Consider the following 22043-nt stretch of genomic DNA (forward strand, 5'->3'; position numbering starts at 1 on the left):
AAATAGGGGCCCCTGGGTGGCTCAGTCCGTTGAGTGTCTGACTCTTGATTTCCGCTCAGGTCATGATCTCATGATTTGGGGATTGAGCCCTGTGTTGGGCTGTGCGCTGACAGCATGGAGCCTGCTTGGAATTCATTCTCTCTGTCTCTGTCTCTCTCTCTCCCTCTCTCTCTCTCCCTCTCTCTCTCCCCCCCCCCCCACTCTCACCACGTGCTTGCGTGCACACTCTCTCTTTCTTAAAATAAATACTCTTTAAAAAACCTAAAACAGCCATAAAATAACCCTTGTATGTTATTAATAACATACAAGTATTTTTGTGAAAAATACCTATTTTACTAAACAAAAGAATTTAGTGAGAAGAGTAATTGTCTTATGCGCTTTTGCATATCTCATTAATGTCTGGTCTAATAGAACATACTTAGGTTCTGGTTTCTGCTTCTGCATTTACTGTGTTGCAGTATGTTGTTTTGATTGAGTTACATGGGGAGAATCCTAGGACCTTGAGGATCTTTTGAAAGTATCTGGAGGAACCCTTGGGTCCTGAGACCACACTTTGAGAACTACGTTTTCCATACAAGTTTCTTTGCTTATTATCTACCTTCCCCTGCCATTTGTGTCTTCCGCATTGATGACAGTATTATCTCATTGTCCTGTATTTCCTCCCATGTTCCAGTTTTGTTTTTGCCATTTTCTACTTACATTGTTTTCCAGTTTAAGGCTGATCTCCAAGACTGATGATTCTAGTCTCTATGACTATCTCTTCTCTAAAATCTGTTGGCAAATACACAGTTCCACATGATTCATACGTTAGTGTTTTAAGTTTTCTTGTGTATTTTCTCTTTCCAGTTACAATATAGAGCTCCTTGAAGTAGGGACTCTAAAAATTAACAAGATAAGAGAGAGTTTGTCCTTAAGCACAATGTTCAGTACAAGATAATAATTATTGGTTGATAGGAAGTAACACTTTTCATGAAAGTGCAGATAGATCATAAATTCTCTTTTGGCTTTAAATAGTTTATTGGGAAATTATAGTATCTTACCCGTTACTTGATACATGGTAGTATTTTTGGTATTGCAAGTAATGTTTTTTTACTTTATTTTTTAAATTTAACTTAATTGAAAATTTTTAATTTTTTTTTTTTTTTTTAATTTTTTAAAAAAATTTATTCAGTTTTGAGGGAGCGCATGCTGGGGAGGGCAGAGAGAGGGAGACACAGAACCTGAAGCAAGCTCTAGGCTCTGAGCTGTCAGCACAGAGCCCAACACGGGGCTCAAACTCACGAACCGTGAGATCATGTCCAGAGCCGAAGTTGACACTTAACCGACTGAGCCATCCAGACACTCCCCAAAAAAAATTTTTTTAAGTTTATTTTGAGAGAAAACCAGAAGGGGAGGGACAGAGAAGGAGAGCGAGAAAATTCCAAGCAGTGTCAGCACTGTCAGCACAGAGCCCTACGTGGGGCTCAAACTCACGAATCCTGAGATCTTGACCTGAGCGAAAATCAAGAGTTGGATGCTTAACCAGCTAAACCACCCAGGCACCCTGCAAGTAATGTTTTTTTTAAATAGATCTTCAGTTCACACTTGTTGATCTTTAAAGTCATTTATTGATTAATTTATTTTCTTACCATTTCAGAAAAAAGCCAAAGGACAAGAGCTCTTTGATCAGATAATGTACCACTTGGACCTTATTGAAAGTGACTATTTTGGACTGAGATTTATGGATTCTGCACAAGTAGCAGTGAGTAGCTGTTTTTTTTGGAAATTCCAGTATGGGAGCAGAAATGGAAAATTTCAGATGATGTGCTAAGTGCTACCAGGCTACATATTCATATGTCATTCTCTTTTTCTTGTAATTTTCTTGTTCAAAAAAAAAAAAAAAATGAGTTCTGGTCCTAGCCCATATTACTAGAGCATAGTCTTTGCAGATGAGGGTAAGAAATCTGTCTTTTCAGTAACCACTGGGCTGGTTGTTGGGCGTACTAGAGTTTGAGAACCACCATGCAATGGAAAGGGTGATAGAATGGGAGTATTGTGGGTTCTTGGGTAATTGATGGAAGTTACTGATTTGCAAATTAAGGTGAATAGAGTAAGTTATCTTCAAGATCCCTTTCTGATCTGTGATTCTGTATCTATAAATGTTCTTTGACATGTGCATTTTATTATTACTGGGTTTTTTTGAGTGAGTGAGAGAGAGAGAGGAAGAGAAAACGAGCTGGGAAGCGGCAGAGAGAGGGAGAGAGAGAATCTTAAGCAACTCCACACCCAGTGTGGAGCCCGATGTGGGGCTCGAACCTCATGATCATGAGATCATGACCTGAGCTGAAATCAAGAGTTGGATGCTTAGCTGACTGAACCACCCAGGTGATCCTGACCTGTGCATTTTATTATTAAAAAAATTTTTTTTTAATGTTTATTTATTTTTGAGAAAAAGATTTATATAAATTTATTTATTAAACTTTTTATTTTGTTATTTTTTTTAATGTTTATTCATTTTTGAGAGAGAGATAGAGCATGAGTGGAGGAGGGACAGAGACAGAGAGGGAGAAACAGAATCTGAAGCAGGCTCCATGCTCTGAGATGTCAGCACAAAGGCCGATGCAGGACTCTAACTCATGAGCCATGAGATCATGACCTGAGCCAAGTTGGTTGCTTAACCCACTGAGCCACCCAGATGTCCCCTGACCTGTGCATTTTAGATGAGAGAACAGCATATGTAATAGGGTAGGAAGTTGGAGGCTTTTCAAAGATCTGAGTACTATTGGGATTTGACTGGAGGGTATTTGAGAGAAAGTAAGTAGTAGATGATAAGATTGTAAGGTGGGTTAGTGGCTATATCATCCAAAGTGAATACCAAAACTATTAAATAATAAATAGGCAGTATTTATTCTCTAATAATTGGCATTAGGGGTTTTTCAAGCCAGGAGGTTATATTTTGCTTCAGAAAGCATTATATAGAAATACTGAGTAGGATTATTTGGAATGGGCAGAGATTGAAGTCAGGAGTCATTGCAAACGCTGGGGATAAAAGTAATGTTAAGGCCTGGAATAGGACATTCATAGTAGCAAGGAGAGGGAGGGAGTAGAGATAAGGATATCAAAACATTAAGCCTTGTTTTCTGGAAGTCTGTGATGGAGGGGGATGTGTGTGTATGTGCTTAGTGACACATTAATTGTCATGTCTAGGACTCATAGGAACAATATATACGACTTCTCAAGTTCTTTTTGGAGCGGGACATTCATTCATTTGGTGTGATTAATAAATTAACTAGAATACCTCTATAAGATGCTATTAAAAACTCTTTCGGAGATGGCTTATCCGTAGTTGGCTTTATAGAGTATCTTGGCTAAATTTACAGCTGTTAATAATGTTAGCTGTAATTTTTTTCTCTGATTTCCCTACTCCTAGTCTCCCTTCCTGGGTTAAAAGAAATTAAGCATGAGCATTTAGCAACAGACTATTGGTTAGGTAAATTTTGGCACACTTGTACAGTGGAATACTCTGCAGCTCGTTAAAAATTGTGATTTTTTTTTTGGGGCGCCTGGGTGGCTCAGTCGGTTAAGCATCCGACTTTGGCTTAGGTTATGATCTCAGTCCATGAGTTCGAGCCCCGCGTCAGGCTCTGTGCTGACAGCTCAGAGCCTGGAGCCTGTTTCAGATTCTGTGTCTCCCTCTCTCTGACCCTCCCCTATTCATGCTCTGTCTCTCTCTGTCTCAAAAATAAATAAAGGTTAAAAAAAAAAATTTTTTTTAAAAATCGTGATTTTTTAAAGTATACCTACCAATTGACCTAAAATGATGTCAAGAAGAGAATTACAAAACAGTATGAGTTTTTCAATTTTAAAATAAGTGGACATATGCACACATATACATGAAAATATTTGCAAAACTCTGTAGTTTTAGTGTTCTTATCTCTGGATGGAATTTGTGTGGGAGGTGTTTTATTTTTCTTCTTAATGTTGTTTCTCTTTGATTAGACTAAATCCATCAAGGGCAGGGAATGAGTGTAACCTCTGTTGCTCTGCATGTAGCAGACACACAAACCATTTATTGAATTAAATTGTGGTGCACTGCTTAGTTTGATATAAAGGCTTTGTTGACTCTTGGGTTTAATATCATTCACTAGTCATCTTTCAAATAATAGAATTACAGTCTTGCAAGCAATGAAAAAATAAATGATGTTAGGGATAAATAATTCGTAGCATCCTGTTTTTTGAGGGGTTGTAGAAGAAGAGGTCGAAATATGCTAACATTAAGTTTCAAGTACCTTCTTTCCTTAAGATCTATAAATACAGTAGTCTCTCCTTATCTGTGGTTTCGCTTTCCATGGTTTCATTTACCCATGTTCAACCCCAGTTTGGAAGCAGATGATTCTCCTTCTGACATATTGTCAGAAGGTCACTGGTAGCCCAGCGCTACATCACAACGCTTACAACATTCACCTCACTTCATCTCATCATGTAGGCATTTTATCATCTCACAGCATCACACAAAAAAAGATGAATACAGTATAAGATATTGTGAGAGAGAGACCACATTCACAGAACTTTTATTATGGTATATTATAATTGTTCTATTTTATTATTGTTATTAATATCTTATTGTGCCTAATTCATACATTTAGTTTTATTATAGGTATGTATGTGTAGGAAAACATAGCATATGTTGGGTTCGGTAGTTAGTCTGTGTGGTTTCAGACATCCACTGGAGGTCTTGGAATGTATCTCCCACAGATAAGGGGGACTGTTGTCATTGGGGAAAGAAATAGACATTTCTTTCTATTCTAAGAAGTGGCCATTGCTAAGTTGTATTCTTTGCTCTTTGTTAATATCAATAATCACTGAATTGCTAGATCCATGACTGTTTCTTCCCTCATTTGACACACGTATTGTGCCTTTCTTCTGGTTCTAACAAGTTTTTGGTAAAGCCAACATTAGAACTTTTTTCCCCCCCAGTTTTTAAAGTTTTATTTATTTAAGGGGCGCCTGGGTGGCTTAGTTAGTAAAGCGTTTGACTCTTGATTTTGGCTCAGGTCATGATCCTGTGGTTTGTGAGATTGAGGCCTGTATTGGGCTCTACAGTGATGATGCGTATCCTGTTGCTGATTCTCTCTCTTCCTTTCTTTGCCCCTCCCCCGTTGCACATGTGCACACATGCTCTCTTTCTGTTTCTCAAAATAGACTTTAAAAAAAAAAATGAAGTTTTATTTAAATCATCTGTACACCCCACATGGGGCTTGAACTCATGACCTTATGATCAAGAATCGCATGCACCCCTAGCTGAGCCAGGCAGGTGCCCCAGAACTTTTAATCTGTGCTCTTTTTAATTCTAGTTTATCCTTTCCAATGCCCAGAAATCTAGGCATTAAAATTAAAGTTAAGTAAGATTTATTTTTAGTTTCTGTTTTTGCTGTCACTAGAATACTCTGGAGTTGAACTAGAAGGACAGTAGCTGGTAGATGAAAGCTATTCAAAATGAGCTCTAGGTAAACCTTTAATTATTCTTAAACTGCTAACTCATGATTCTACAATTTTATGACATCAGTAAATAAAGAAGACTTTCTGGTATTTGTCACATGACCAGATTTAACCCCAGAATGAAACAAAATTGATACCTTGCAAATAGTTCACTTTGTTGGTGAAGATAGTGAACTTGATAGATCAAGTGGACTTTTTGGCCAGGATCATCTGTGTAAATTAAGTTAGTCCTATGATTTTCACATCTGTTTGTTAAATTTAGTGTGTAGACCTAAATGTAGAATCCAAAGAAGGTTGAGGCAGGGTAAAAAAAATAAAATGACTGAGGGCCCTAATACCAAAACCAGATCCAGACACTATGAAAAAAAGGACTACAGGGCAATAGCTCTGGTGAACAAAGATACAAAAATCCTCAACAAATATTAACATATTAATATGTATTAATATGTAAATATATGTATGTATATAATATGCATATAATACATATATACATACTGAACTGAATCAAGAGTTGAACACTTAACTGAGCTACCCAGGTGCCCCTATTTCTTTTAATTAAGAAAGTTTTTTTTTTTAATTTTAAACATTTAAAAAAATATATATCAATAACATTTTTACAGAACCAGAACAAATAATCCTAAAATTTGTTTGGAACCACAAAAAACCCCAAATGGCTAAAACAGTCTTAAAAAGGAAAAACAAAATTGGAAGTACCATGCTTCTAGATTTCAAGTACATTACAAAGTTGTAGTAATCGTAACAGTATGATATCGGCACAAAAGTAGACACATAGATCAATGGAACGGGTTAGAAAGCCCAGAAACATGCCCACAAATATGGTCAATTAGTCTTTCACAGAGGAGTCAAGAATATGCATTGGGAAAAAGACAGTCTCTTTGACAAATGGTGTTGGGAAAACTGGACAGCTACATGCAAAAGAGTGAAGCTGGTCCACTTTCTTCTACCATACACAAAAATGAACTCAAAATGGATTAAAGACCTAATGTGAGACCTGAAACCATAAAAATCCTGGAAAAGAGCACAGGCAGTAATTTTTCTGACATCAGCTATAGCAGCACTTTTTTAGATATGTTTCCATAAACAGGGGAAACAAAAATAAACTATTGGGACTACATCAGAATAAAAAGCTTCTGCATAGCAAAGGAAATAATCAATAAAACGAAACACAGCCTATGAATGGGAGAATATATTTGCAAGTGACATATCTGATAAAGGCTTAATATCCAAAATATATAAAGAACTTACACACCTCAAAACTTAAAAAAACAAATTATCCAATTAAAAAAAATGGACAGAAAACATGAATAGACATTTCTGTAAAGAAGACATTCAGATAGCCCACAGACATATGAAAAGATGCTCAACATCACTCATCATCAGGGAAATGCAAATCAAGACTGCAATGAGATATCACCTCACATCTGTCAGAATGGCTAAAATCAAAAACACAAGGAACAACAAGTGTTGGTGAAGATGTTGAGAAAAAGAAACACTTGTGCACTGCTGGTGGCATTGCAAACTGGTGCAGCCATCGTGGAAAACAGTAAAGAGGTTCCTCAAAAGAGTGAAAATAGAACTACCATATGATCCAGTAATTACACTTTTGGTTATTTACCCACAGAATACAAAAACACTAATTCAAAAGGATACATACACCTTTGTGTTTATTGCAACATTATTTACGATATTCAAGTTATGCAAGCAGCCTAAGTGTCCATCAATAGACTTAATAATATAAATGGAATATTATTCTGCCATTTACAACAACTTAGATGAACTAGAAAATATAATGCTAAGCTAAATAAGTCAGAGAATGACAAATACCATATGATTTCATTCAAATGTGGAACAGATGAGCAAAGAAAAAAAAAAGACAAACCAAGAAACAGACTCTTAATTATAGAGAACAAACTGATAGTTACCAGAGGAGAGGTGGGTGGGTGAAATAGGTGATAGGGATTAATGAGAGCACTGATCACAATGAGCACTAAGTAATGTATAGAATTTTTGAATCACTGTATTGTACACCTGAAACTTAACACCGTATGTTAATGCTCCTGGAATTAAATTAAAAACCTTGAAAAAATGATCAAGGAATTACATGTTACATTTTAATCTTGAATATATTGTATGCTTATATATGTAAAGTTAGTGTGTTAAAGTTTAGTTTATTGGTCATTTCACATCAGTCTAAAATATGTATGACTGGAATTATTCATCCATCATGGAGATAACCAAAGTTATATGATGAAACCGTAGTTTACTTTTTTTTCCCTATGTACACATATGAATTTGCTGTTAACTTTTGCTTATACCAGCTCATTTTATGTTCATATATAAATATTTGATTTGTAGTTGAAATAATGGCATACTTAACAGAAAAGTTGCAAGAACAGTGTAAATAACTATTTCTGTGGAACCATTTGAGAAAGAGCTGTAGATGTCTCATCACCCCTGAATTCTTTAGTGTATGTTTCCTACAAACAAGTATATTATGCATAACTCAGTACAACCATCAAAACTAGGAAGTCGACATTGTGACATTACCACCATCTAATCCACAGACTCCATTCAAATTTTGCCACTTGTCTCTACAGTGTCCTTTATAGCCAAAGGGTCTAGTTTGGTTGGATTCATGTTTTACATTCAGTTGTCAAATTTCTTTAGTTGCCTTCATCTTGGAATGCTGTGGTTCTTCATTCTTTCCTTAACTTCTATACTTTTGAAGATACAGGCCAGTTGTCTTATAAGCTCTCAGTTTGGGTTTGTCTGAAGTTTCCTCATGAACTAGATTTATCTTAGACACTTTGACAGAAAAATAAATGAAGTGATGCTGTGTTCTTCTTATTCTATCAAGTAACATTTAATTTCATTTTGTCTCCTTACAGGTGATATTCACTTTGATCCCTTGATTAAGGTGGTGTCTGCCAGGCGTCTCCATTATATTCTTTTTCTGTTTGTAATAAGCTTGCTTGCTTGCTTATTTATTTATTTATTTATTTATTTATTTATTTATTCAGTGCCCCCCCCCCCCAAAAGACCACTTTCTCATCAAACTTTCTGTTTATTTATGAACTAATGGATTCTTGTCTTAACCGGTGTGTTATCATTTGTAACTACTATTTCTTTTGATGCTCAAAGTTTCCCAAGTTTGGGTGGTGGGAACTGCTTCAAGATGGTTTCTGTGTTCTTTTAACACGCACCATCATTCTTTGGGTATTACCTTACTTTCTGGCCCAAGAATACGTTCCATGTTCATATTGTATTTCCCTGCTCTAGCCCTGGAATTTGCTAGTTCTCCAGTTGGCTTTGTGGTCAGACTTAGTGAATGTATGTTTACGTTTATTTCTGTAATCTTATATATAAATTGACACATTCAGTGCCACAAGGCTGATTGTAGTTTTTTTCCTTTCCCATATTTGCAGTTCTCTTCTACAGAAACCAGGGTTTGATTGTCATCGGATGTTTACTTGAGTGATAACTCACTCTGGATGGAATCAATCTCTAACCTCTCCCTGTACAGATTCTGGCATTACCCTGACCACCTAATTACTTCTGGACTGAATTATTTGGGAAGAGGAAGCTTTTTATGTTCCAATTACCTTATAAATACAGAGTAGTATATGAAGCACTTCTTTGGAAATAGTGTTGAAGAATGATTTTCCTAGAGGTATGGTTTAGAGTAGGAGGATTAGAGGGAAGAAAGAAGGCATGCTTGAGTAAAATATAGTAGGTTTTACTTGAGGTGGCCACATAATTTTTGCCTAAAGTAGGCCACATTTAAAACATTGAGATGTAATTTACAAATCATAAAACTCACTTGCGGTTTTTAGTGTATTCACAGAGTTGTGCAGCCATCACATCACTATCTAATTCCAGAATATTTTCATTGCAAAAGAAACCCTACTTACATTAATGGTCTCTTCCCATTTCCCCTCTCCCACAGCCTCTGGCAAACACTAATCTTTCTGTTTGTATGGATGTACCTATTTTGAAAATTTCATGTAAATAGAATTACATAATATATAGCCTTTTGAGTCTGGGAATGTGCTTAAGCATAATATTCTCAAGGTTTGTATTGTGGCATCTCCCCATACTTGATCCTTATGGTTGAGTAATATTCTGTTGTATGGATATGCTACATTTTGTTTACTCAATTCATTGATGGACATTTGGGTTCATTCATTTTTGGCTCTTAGGAATAGTGCTGCTATTAACATTGTGTACGAATTTTTGCATGAGTATAATTTTCAGTTTCTTGGGTATGTATCTAGGAGTGAATTTGCTGGGGCATAAGGTAACTGTTTAACTTTTTGAGGAACTGCCAAACTGTTTTCCATAATGACTGTAGTATTCCACATTCTTTCCAGTAATGTGGGGGGGGGGGGTTTCTGATTTCTCTGTGTCCTCACAAACACATTATTTCTTTCCTTTTTCATGTTTGTTTATTTTGAGAGAGAGTGCCAGTACCAGTGGGGAAGAGGGAGAGAGAGAATACCACGCAGGCTCCATGCTGTCAGCGCACAGTCCAACACGGGGCTCGATCCTGCAGACCGTGCGATCATGATGAGCCGAAATCAAGACTTGGATGCTTAACTGAGCTACTCAGGCGCCCCCACAGTATTTCTTTTTTGATTCTAGCTATCCTAGTTGATATGAAGTGGTCCTATATGGTTTTTGATTTGAACTTCCCTAAAGCCTAGTGATGTTAAGTATCTTTTCATGTGCTTTTTTGGCTGTTTCTGTATCTTCTTTGGAAAAATGTCTATTCAGATCCTTTGCACATTTTAAAATTGGGTTATTTGTTTCTTTGTTGAGTTGTAAGAGTTCATATTTTTTTTCAGTAGTAGACATTTTTCAGATCTGTGATTTGCAAATATTTTTCCCCATTTTGTAGATTTTCTTTTTACTTTCTTGATAGTGTCCTTTGCACATAATTTTTTAATTTTGATGAAGTCTAATTTATCTGCTTTTTTTTAATGCTTTTGGTCATATCTGCAAAACTGCTGCCTATTTTGTTTTTTGCTTTATCTTTTGGAGTTAATTTTTGTATGTGTTGTAAGGTAGGGGGCTAACTTCATTCTTTTGCATGTGGATATCCAGTAGTCCTAGCACTATTTATTGAAAAGGTTATTCTTTCTCCATTGAGTGATCTTGGCTTATTGAAAATCAGTTAGCCAGTTATATGAGTTTATTTCTGGCTTCTGGCTTCTGTCTTCTGTTCCATTCTTCTGTCCATATGTTGATCCTTATGCCAGCACTACATTGTCTTGATTACTGTAATTTTTTGCTAAGTTTGAAATTGGAATTTAAGTGTGAATCCTTCAATTTTGTTCTTCTGTTTCAAGATTGTTTTGGCTGTTTGGGGTCACCTGTATTTCCATATACATTTTAGGATTAGCTTGTTCATTTCTGGGGGGAAAAAAGGCAATTGGAAGTTTGATCAGGATTGCACTGAGTCTATCCTTTTGCTATCATTATAATGTTAAATCTTATCCATGAATATGGATTGTCTTTCCATGTACTGGATCTTTACATCTCTTTTTTTTTTTTTTTTTAATTTTTTTAATGTTTATTTATTTTTGAGACAGAGAGACACAGCATGAGCAGGGAAGGGGCAGAGAGAGAGGGAGATACAGAATGTGAAGCAGGCTCCAGACTCTGAGCTGTCAGCACAGAGCCCGACGCGGGGCTCGAACCCACGAACTGTGAGATCATGAACTGAGCCGAAGTCGGACGCTTAACCGACTGAGCCACCCAGGCGCCCCAATCTTTACATCTCTTAAAACAGTGTTTTATAATTCCACTTTACATGTCTTTTACTTCCTTGGTTTTGTTCTTAAGCATTTTATTCCTTTAATGCTATTGTATACATAGTTGTTTTCTTTTTTTTTTTTTTCCTTTTTAAAAAAATTTTTAAGTTTATTTTGAGAGAGACAGAGACAGTGTGAGCTGGGGAGGGGCTGAGAGAGAGGGAGACAGAGAATCCCAAGCAGGCTCTGCACTGGCAATATAGAGCCCGACACAGGGCCCGATCCCACAAACTGTGAGATCATGACCTGAGCTGAAACCAAGAGTTGGACGCTTAACTGACTAGGCCAGCCAGGTTCCCCTACATAGTTGTTTTCTTCATATCATCTTCTGATTGTTTATTGCTAGTATATAGGAATATAGTTGGGTCTTGTATACTTATCCTGTATCCTGCATCCTTGGTAAACTTCTTTATTAGTTTTAACGTGTTTTATGAAAAAGAACATATCATCTGCAAAAAGAGATAGTGTGACTTCTTCCTTTCTGATCTGAATGCCTTTTTTAAAAAAAATTTATTTAGATTCCAGTATAGTTAACATACAGTGTTATATTAGTTTCAGGTGTACAATATAGTGATTCAGCAATTCTGTATGTTACTCAGTGCTCTTGTATTTTCATTATCTTTTTGCTTTTTAAAGTAAGCTCTACATTTAGTATGGAGCTTGAACTCAAGACCCCAAGATCAAGAATCACATTCTCCACCAACTGAGCCAGCCAGGCATCCCCTAATTTGAATGCCTTTTATTTATTTATTTTCTTTTTCTTGCATAAGTACCCTGGTTAGAACAGTTAGTAATATATTGAATAGAAGTGGTGACAGCAGACATTATTGTCTTGTCCCTGATCTTAGGGGGAGAGTGATCAGTCTCTCACCATCAAGTATGCTACTTGTGAGATTTCTATAGATGCCCTTTATCACGTTAAGGAAGGTGTCTTTTATTTCTATTTTGTTCATTGTTTTTATCAAAAATGGTGTTGGGTTCTGTCAAATGCTTTTTCTGCATCTATTGAGAGAGTCATATGGTTTCTCTCTTGTATTCTGTTTATATGTTGTATTATGTTGATAGTTTTTTTGTTAATGGGTGGTGTGTTGGACCAGTCTTGCTTTTCTGGGACAAATCCCACTTGGTCGTAATGTATAAGCCTTTTATATGTTGCTTGATTTGATTTGTTAGTATTTTGTTGAATATTTTGGTGCGTATATTTGTAAGGAATATTGGTCTATAGTTTTGTGGGGTTTTTTTTCCCTTTGATATCTTTGTCTTGTTTGGTGGGAACAGTACTAGCCTCAGAGAATGAGTTGGAAAGTCTTCCCTCCTATTTCTGGGAAGGTCTTATGAAAGGTTGGTGTTAATTCTTCTTTTAGCATTTGGTAGAATTCACCAGCAAAGCTGTCTTGGTCCTGGGCTTTTCTTTGTGGGAAGTTTTTTGATTATTGACTGATCTCTTTATTTGTTATAGGTGTATTCAGATTTGCTACTTGTTTCTGGAGGCAGTTTTTAAATCAAGCCACTTTATTTTTTTAAAGCTTATTTATTTATTTTGAGAGAGAGAGTGCACGGGCACACGTGAGCCAGGGAGAGGCAGAGGAAGGGGTGGAAAGAGAGAATCCCAAGCAGGCTCCACACTGTCATTTCGGAGCCTGATGCACATGGGCTTGAACCCACAAACCATGAGATCATGACCTGAGCCGAAACCAAGAGTTGGATGCTTAACCGACTAAGCCACCCATGCACCCATAAACCGAGCCATTGTGGAGAGCTTTGGGGGACTTACTGGATGAGGGGTTGGGATAGTATGTGAAAACCAGTTTTATTCTGGCATCCTAGGATTTATATAGTTACTCTTGTTTTTGTTGACAGCAGAATATCGCCCCATCCTCTATTTTCACATCTAAACTTAATTTAGTGTCCTTTTACATAGTCCAGAGATGATCTGAAGCCTTGAATTATAATGATGAAATCTCTAGCTGCTTTACATAGAAAAATGTGCATGTATATATATTATATTTTGTGTACATATAAAGGTAATTAAGGTATTCCTGAACCCCATCTATGGACTTTTATTTAGTAACCTTTTCTTTCACAAATAATCTGTAGTTTAAAGGAAATCTGATAATGGTATTAATTTGCATGTGTTTTCTTAAAGTCTTTATGATAATCATTAGTGTTTTTGAAAATCTATAATCTCTTCTATATTATTGATGACTCCACAGATTTTTGTGGTACTATTTATTGATAAAGGATCAGGGTCATACACTCTGGTTTCTCTTCAGATCGTATAAATCTTTCCCCTTAAGGATCAGGGTCATAAAAATAACAGGATGTGTGAAAAGTTGCCAAATGACAGCAGAACTCCCAATGTTATAGTTTAAATAAATGATGTTATGGGGTAGTTTTCTTGTACAATAGAATATTCCAGTGTGGAAATAATATATCTTAAACCATGCAAGAAGGAATTCTTCTGATATTAAGTGGTTTTAGGTTGGTGCAGTAAGACTTGGCAAAACAGTTGAGAAATTAACTGTACCAATTTGCCAGAGAGCATGTATGATTTATTTTGAAGGAACAGTTTTCAGTCTTAAAATCAAATGTCTATGAGAACAAAAGAAGGGAAGCAAGTTGGAGTATATCTTAAAAGACACAGGAGTGTTATGTACTTTTAAGAACTATGTTTTTTCTCATTGTTTTTTTCCCTGAATCATGCTGCATGCTAGATATATTTTCATTTCCCATTAAAAAATTTTATTTAAGGTTTTTTGGGTTTGTTTTATTTGTTTGTTTTTTTGATATTTATCCATTCTTGAGAGAGGATGTGAATTTATCCATTCTTGAGAGAGAGAGAATGTGAACAGGATAGGGGCAGACACACACACACACACACACACACACACACACACTCTCTCTCTCTCTCTCTCTCTCTCTCTCTCTCTCTCTGTCTCTGTCTCTGTCTCTCATTCTCTCTCTCACTCTCTCAATCTGAAGCAGTCTCCAGGCTCTGAGCTGTCAGCCCGGACCCGATGCGGGGCTCAAACTCAAGAACCAAACTGTGCGATCATGACCTGAGCTGAAGTCAGATGCTTAACTGACTGAACCACCTAAGCGCCCTTCAAGCTTCATATTTAGAGCTTAGAATTTTAATTGGTCCATCAAGTTTTTAAAGAAGAACTAGTTACCTAGATTGTAGACAACTCTGTCATGTTTCAGAAAAGAGAAACAAAGGTAGCATTTCTCCTTTACTTGGAAAAGAAGGAAAAAGAACTTTTAACAAGTCAGTAGTAATTATTTTTTTGCTTTTTTTTTTTTTTTTTTTTTTTTAATTTTTTTTCCAACATTTTTTATTTATTTTTGGGACAGAGAGAGACAGAGCATGAACGGGGGAGGGGCAGAGAGAGAGGGAGACACAGAATCAGAAACAGGCTCCAGGCTCCGAGCCATCAGCCCAGAGCCTGACGCGGGGCTCGAACTCACGGACCGCGAGATCGTGACCTGGCTGAAGTCGGACGCCTAACCGACTGCGCCACCCAGGCGCCCCTATTTTTTTGCTTTTTAAAAATACTGATTTGATAGCTTGTATTGGTTCTATGTATATTGTTTAAACTTCCCTTATTCTCTGTGTAAAACTCTTTAATTATCAGCACACAGTATTCAGCAGTCTATTAAAAGTATAATTAATACATTATGATCAGGTGGAGTTTAATTTTCAGAAATGCAAGGACGATTCATTATCAGTTGATACAATTTGTCATATATGTTTTTTCATTCATTGTCTCCTGCCTTTGTTTTCACAGGATTGTCCTTTCTTGCTCACTTGATATCAGGCTTGGCTATGTGATTTGCCTTTGGCAGTGGAGTCTGAGTTGATGTGATGTTTGCCAATTCTGAACAGTTTCACTAACCATTTATGCTGTTATTGCTTCGTCATATACTTAAATGTATACTTAAATATACATTCAAAAAAAGATTGAAACTGAAATCTTTACCACAAAGAAAATAAAGTAACTTGATTAGTTGAAGTGTATGGCATTTAAAGACAACACTGAATGGAAATGGAGATGTTAGATCCAAAGCTGAAGGCTAGAAAACGCATAATTATCTAGTGGAACATAGAGTAAATGTTTTACAAGTGCACAGCTGGAGGCTGCAACAGTCAGTTACCTTGATAGCAAATCCAAGATCACTGACTTAAGGGAAGAGGCAATTCTTATTCTAGTTTTAGAATTCAGCTTTCAGGTACTGTGGGCACAGTGTGTGAGGTTTGTTTGTCTTGCTCACCCTCACTTATCTGAGGTTGTACAGATAATAGGTCTAGAATTCTTATCAAGTGGTTTTTTTGGTGGCCTGTTAAGCCCCTTCTTTGTAGCCCCATAATACCTTGAATAAACCCAATGGACTTTGGCCTGTATAGAATTGACCTTCTGTCTATCTGTGTAGCTCCATCCAAGCTTTAGAAGGTGTACCTTTTTCCATTTCTAGGTGTTTAGTGGATGTGTGTTACAACCTGTTTAGGCAGCATCTATAGAAGACAGACCTGGTGATTACTCAGTGGCTCTGCTTTTTTTTTTTTTTTTTTTAATTTTTTTTTTTAACATTTATTTATTTTTGAGACAGAGAGAGAGAGCATGAACAGGGGAGGGTCAAAGGAAGAGGGAGACATAGAGTCTGAAACAGGCTCCAGGCTCTGAGCTGTCAGCACAGAGCCCGACGCAGGGCTCGAACTCATGGACCGCGAGATCGTGACCTGAGCCGAAGTCGGATGCTCAACCGACTGAGCCACCCAGGCGCCCCTTTTTTTTTTAATTTTTTACTACACTTGATCTTAGCCAAAAGGCCGAGAAGCGATTTTTTAAAATTTTTTAAAGTTTGTTTATTTTGAGAGAGATAGAGACAGCTTGAGAGAGGGAGAGAGAGAATCCCAAGCAGGCTCTGCATTGTCAGCACAGAGCCTGACACGGGGCTCGAACTCACAAAACTGTGAGATCATGGCCTGACCTGAAACTGAGAGTCAGATGCTTAACTGAGCCATCTAGGGGCCCCAGTTCTGCTCTCTTTCTTTGCAGATATTTGATTATTTACATTGGCAACAATAACAATAACAACTCTAGATTAGTAGAGGAATGATAGAAACATTTCTTTTAAACACATGGTGTTAATTTGCATATTATTGCCAGTGCTATTTAATTTCATAATAGAAGTGCCAGCAATTATAGTTACAGAAGTTGTAAAGGCTGGAAAAGAGGAGGTAAAACTAACACTGTTGGCAGATGATTGGATTGGATATCAACTGAGAACTTAACACAAACAATAGGATTCAATAACGTAGTGGGGAGTGAAAAATATATAGAAATAAGTAGCATATATGTTAAATATATGTATATTGTAACATGCACATAGATACCCTTGTATTTGTTAAATAAGGAGGAACAGTAAAAAGTGTGTTTCCAAAATAGATTATGTACTCTGTCCCTGGAGAGTAAATATAAAACTTGCCTCACTCAACTTATATTCCCACTATGAGTTTACTTTTAAGAATTTTAAAAGAGCAGGGGCGCCTGGGTGGCGCAGTCGGTTAAGCGTCCGACTTCAGCCAGGTCACGATCTCGCGGTCCGTGAGTTCGAGCCCCGCGTCGGGCTCTGGGCCGATGGCTCGGAGCCGGGAGCCTGTTTCCGATTCTGTGTCTCCCTCTCTCTCTGCCCCTCCCCCGTTCATGCTCTGTCTCTCTCTGTCCCAAAAATAAATAAAAAATGTTGAAAAAAAAATTAAAAAAAAAAAAAAAGAATTTTAAAAGAGCATACTAATAATACACAGGCACAGTGGGAAATCTATTTTAATGCCTCATCTAAGTCTTCATTTGAAATGTGTTACAATGAATATAGATTAAATTGAAGTGTTTTCAGTTAGATTACAGCAGTGCAGTGTATTGGTTCTCCATTTTTATAGCATAGTTTTTAAACTTTTTGTTGTTTACAATGTTAAAATTTTCAAAGACGTAAAAGATCTGTATGCTGAAAAGTATAGAAAACTTATGAAGGAAATTGAAGAAGACACAAAGAAATGGAAAAACATTGCATGCTCATGGATTGGAAGAACAAATATTGTTAAAATGTCAATACTACCCCAAAATGTTAAAATTTCCTTTAAAACAACCCTTTAATTCAGAGCATAGGCCTCTACTCCTGAGAGGAGAAATATTTTCTGCAGATGTAGTTGTTTTGAAAGATGGTTAACACATCTCTGTTTTCAAGTCTTTGCTCTTTGAGCAAAAGTAGTAGGGCATTTCTTTAATAGAGCTGTGTAGGTGGTTAGAAGTCAGGAATCACTTATTTGAAAAGCTGTTTACAGACTGTTTGGCTGAAGGGCTGGGATGAGGGTGTGTACATGTTACTGTTTTGGAAGCTCCCTAGGTGATTCTTCGTTTGATTTGGTTATGTCTTTTGTGTTTGTGATTAAATATTATTTATGTTTTAAGATATACATAAGTAGATAATTTTTCTTTCATGCCCAGTTCAATAGGATGGAAAGAAATGTGGCTTCTCATATCCTTTGATGTCTACGTTTATCAACCAAACTTTAAAATTAGGAAATTAGGAGGGAGTTTGTTTGCTTTGTAAGGTATGATGGGGAAAGAGAACTCTATTAGTTTCACACTAAGCATCCAAGAATCTATATCTGCATGCTCTCACCTTTATCATCTAATGTAATTTAAACTCAACTCCTAAAGACCCTGATTGAAGGAAAATCCTATCAGTGCCTATCTCTGAGCTCTGAATTTTCCAGTCCCTGGGCTTGGAATGTGGAGGAGATGAAAGAAAACAGACTTGAGAATATACAAGCATGAACTCAGACCTTCCCCCGAATAACGTCACCCAGAACTCCCCAGCTCCTAAATTTCACTTTAAAATGTGCTTGATGCATTATCTGAGTTTGGGTTATCCTAAGGGAGAGCAGACATATGTAGGTAAAGAAGGGACTAAAATATCTGCTTGGAAGAAAACTCTGATCCTTAATCTCACTGGGACGATTTTATATTTAACATGCTTCTTAGAATAGTAGGGTACAAATTAAAGATTAAAGGTGAATTTTTGAGACTAGCCCTAGATGTTCTTAAACAGGAAGAAATTTAAGTTATAATGATCTAAGAAAGAAAGACTGTAGATTGATTTTGAAATATCACATGGTCTATCTTACATTAGTGTTTCTTTTACTCTTCAAAGTTCATTCTGTCAAAATTGATAGTCTGTTGGTTTTCAGTCCATTGTTAATGTTCTGTCTTTTTTTTTTTTTTTTAACCAACACACATAAACAGTTTTTTGTTTTGTTTTTTTCCTTTTCCCCCTCCTTCCCTCTTTGAAGAAACTCTGGATGGGGTCAGAAACCAATAACATCTTGTTGTGGGCAGGGGCGGTGCATGTGGTGATAGAAATTGGGTAAATGGGCTGGTGGGCTATTATAGGAGGTGGAGGGACTATGGACCATATGCCTATTAATACTACCCCAAAATTAAGCCATATAAATATATTACTTACATAAAATATTAAAATAAGGGGTCCATGAGAGTTTTAAGTAGTATGTGCTCATTGTAGAATAAGTTTAAAATAGAGGAAAGCATAAAAAAGAAAAACTATCACCAGCAGTATCTGTCACTTAGAGATAACATTTTTACTGTTTTGTTTTAGATTATCTCAGTCCAAAAGAAAAGTGCATGTTTTTATATACAAACTTGTACATTTTGATAAAACACTTGTGTCTATCCTACACCTTTAAAAGGTGTAACCTACCTTTTAAAATTTAGCAGTATATTGTAAGTAATTTTCCAGATCCTTAAGTATTTGCTTTCCTTGTTTTTAATGGCTGCATCATGTTGCATCATACTGAAATACTTTAACCAGTTCACTGTTGTTGAATATATATATTGTCTTAACTTTCTCATATAATTGCTTATAAATAAATATGCACACATCCATCACTATTTCTAGGTATAGAATTGTTGGGTCAAAGACAATTATTTTTAAAGCATTGTTAAATTGCCTCCTGGAAGAGTTGTGCTCATTTACGCTCATGGTGTAGGAGTCTCCCCAACCATAGGCACATAAGACAACCCAGGTGACCAGCCAGACTACCTGTTAATTCATTGCAGTAGAGTAGATAAAACCTGAAGATAAGGCAACTCCCAGATTCATGTTGTGGGAAGAAGACAGTCTGGGGTATAAAAACTAATTTTATCTTTTACCCAGTATGTCATTGGCATCAGGCTCTAGTAGGTATTAGCGTAATTAAGTTTCAGATTATTGGATATTGAGTTGCTGACATTGGCCATGATGGATGGACTTTTTTGCTGTACTAGGTTGAAGTCTTTTCTGCTAAAAGATTGAATTGTGTTCTGTCTACTGGCCGGCCTAGGATTCAGTTGGAGGGATGTATAAAACTGAAGAGGTGCTACCTTGAAATATGCTTAAAATGGATATCCACCTGAATTCAGTAAAAGATGAAAGATGGCTGGGTACTTGGCTGGCTCAATAGGTAGAACATGCAACTCTTAATCTTGGCTCCAGGTTGTGAGTTCGAGCACCACATTGGGTATAGAGAGTACTTAAAAAATAAAATCTTCAAGAAAGGATGAGAGATGGCTGACTAAGTAGCATATACACTTGGAATCTAGAGAAAGTATTGCACAGTACTTAATTGCCTTTTGAACTGTTTACCGAACATCTTATTTCAATGTGCAGAGGTACTTTGCTCGCCCACTGGTAGCTTTGTGAATTTCACTTTTGGATCTTGGGGGAGAATGGAGAGAAGAGGCTAGGCAAATAATTGGCAAGAAAAGCAAACGGTTACAAGGCTGTTAACAATGCAGCCTTGTTTACCCACTTTGCCTGTCTGGGTTTCTGAAACTGGATTCCTTAGCTCTGTGAACTAGTTAGTACAAGAGCACTCCTTTCGTTTTTTGGGTGCTTGGAATTGTAAGCATGTTGGAGAGAACACAGGCTTGTATATCTTAGTTGGATGAGTGCATCCCGTCACTGTTAGGACATGGTGGTGTAAAGGGATTAATAGTGAGAAGTGAGCTGGGACTGGTTTATGTGTGGAAGCCTCTGGAATTGCTTCTTAAGTCTGTTTGTGTTACGGGCATTTCAGAGTGGGGAGGTTACAGAAATCAAAAGCCTATTACTTTTGAAACCAGAAGTCTACTAGTCACAGTTTTAACATTTTTTATTTATAAAGCAAAGGAACAAAAAAGACTACTTCATTTAATAGGTGGGGTTAGTTATGAGAAAGATCTAATTTTATTTTGCAGGCTCTTTCAAAGAGTACCACTTCTGAGTAGTATCTGCTTCATAAAATTTAAATGACACCGTTATTTCCTCTCACTTTTGGTTGTGATCTGTTAATAAATACTACGTTTTAATTACAAGAATGAACCAGACACTGGAGTATGAGGATACTTTTCTTCTCATTTTAACAATTTTGAAAGAGTCATTTTTTTTTGGAAACAGGAAAACTAAGGGCAGAATTTAAAATATCATCCTTGTTACTGTGAGAGAGGAGAGGAAATGTTTTAAGAAGTAGTATATCTGGTCTTAGGTCTTTTTTTGCTTGTGTGTCATAAGCTTGCTGTAGATGTTGGGACAGATAATCCTCCCCCCATTTTCATCCTCACTTTTGTTTTTCATATTTCTTTCTGGTTATCAACAAAAACATGATGAAAATTAACTTTTAACAATGAAAATGTTGAGTTCTATCATCTGCATAACATCTGATTTTTGTTTTTTATTTTCAGCACTGGTTAGATGGTACAAAGAGCATCAAAAAGCAAGTAAAAAGTAAGTGTTGAAAAAATTGTGAACAAAAAGTAAATTATATATTAGAAGCTCTGATTCCTAATAAATCATGTTTCATATGAATTTCTTAGCATCTCTAAAGATAATTTCAATTTGAATTTCAATTTGATATACTGACCTACCCCCTTAGTTTTAGAGGGTTAATAGTAATCTAGATTCAAGTGCTTTATAGTTTATTTCCTGGTGAAAGGCTTGTATCTTGCAAGGAGATTGAATTCTCACGCGATGCTTAACTTTTATTTAGTAATTGTGTTGGAATTTTCCTGCTTGGCATCTGTCCTGCTCTGTAAAATGTTTTGAGACTTTAAAGCTGTAACTTTTAAAATTTAAAAATAATGAAATGAAACAATTGACATAAAATGTCAGTTTTATTCCTAGTAATAGGGAAAAATACCAGTGTTCACTCGTAATCCAGCTTGTTCTTTGTGGTGGTAGAGATTTCAGAGCGCCTCAACTTTTTTGTCTTTACAAAATAATGGGACCTCTGAGAATTTACAAGTTAGTGAACTAGGTGAAGTGAATTGAAAGTGTGGGGGGAATTTGCAGTGAGCGGTTAATAACCCAGGCATTCCTTAGTTTTTTAAGAAATATAGTGTGGCAGGTTTTTTAGGGCTGTTAGATTGCACAGTCAAGACTTTTATTTGATGCATTTATCCCTAAACTGTTAGAATTAATCTAGAGCTATCTATTTTTGGGAGGACAGCTAATTGTAATGGTACTATATGATGGTTGGTACATTTTAAAAAACCTACTGATTATCTTTTTGTGTTAGGTGTACTTAAAGCCTTTAAAGGCTTTAATGAAGCCATACAATATTTCGATGTGTGAAATATTACCACAAAGCCTGTTACCTTTTCTCCCTACTTCAAGTAGATTATTTTTGACAAATTTACT

The 22043-nt window shown here is 36.4% G+C and overlaps 1 protein-coding gene across 7 annotated transcripts in view; it reads left to right on the forward strand.

The window, feature by feature from the left end:
- Positions 1-22043, forward strand: part of EPB41L5 (erythrocyte membrane protein band 4.1 like 5) — a 143831-nt gene that overhangs the window by 23451 nt on the left and 98337 nt on the right. For all 7 annotated transcript variants that reach the window (XM_058715531.1, XM_058715530.1, XM_058715526.1 and 4 more), the window contains exons 3-4: positions 1637-1741; positions 21089-21131. In XM_058715531.1, the coding sequence (XP_058571514.1) occupies positions 1637-1741; positions 21089-21131 (148 nt within the window). The remainder of the gene's footprint in view (positions 1-1636; positions 1742-21088; positions 21132-22043) is intronic.

Source organism: Neofelis nebulosa, chromosome 2, assembly GCF_028018385.1.
Source record: "Neofelis nebulosa isolate mNeoNeb1 chromosome 2, mNeoNeb1.pri, whole genome shotgun sequence".
Lineage (NCBI taxonomy): Eukaryota > Metazoa > Chordata > Mammalia > Carnivora > Felidae > Neofelis > Neofelis nebulosa.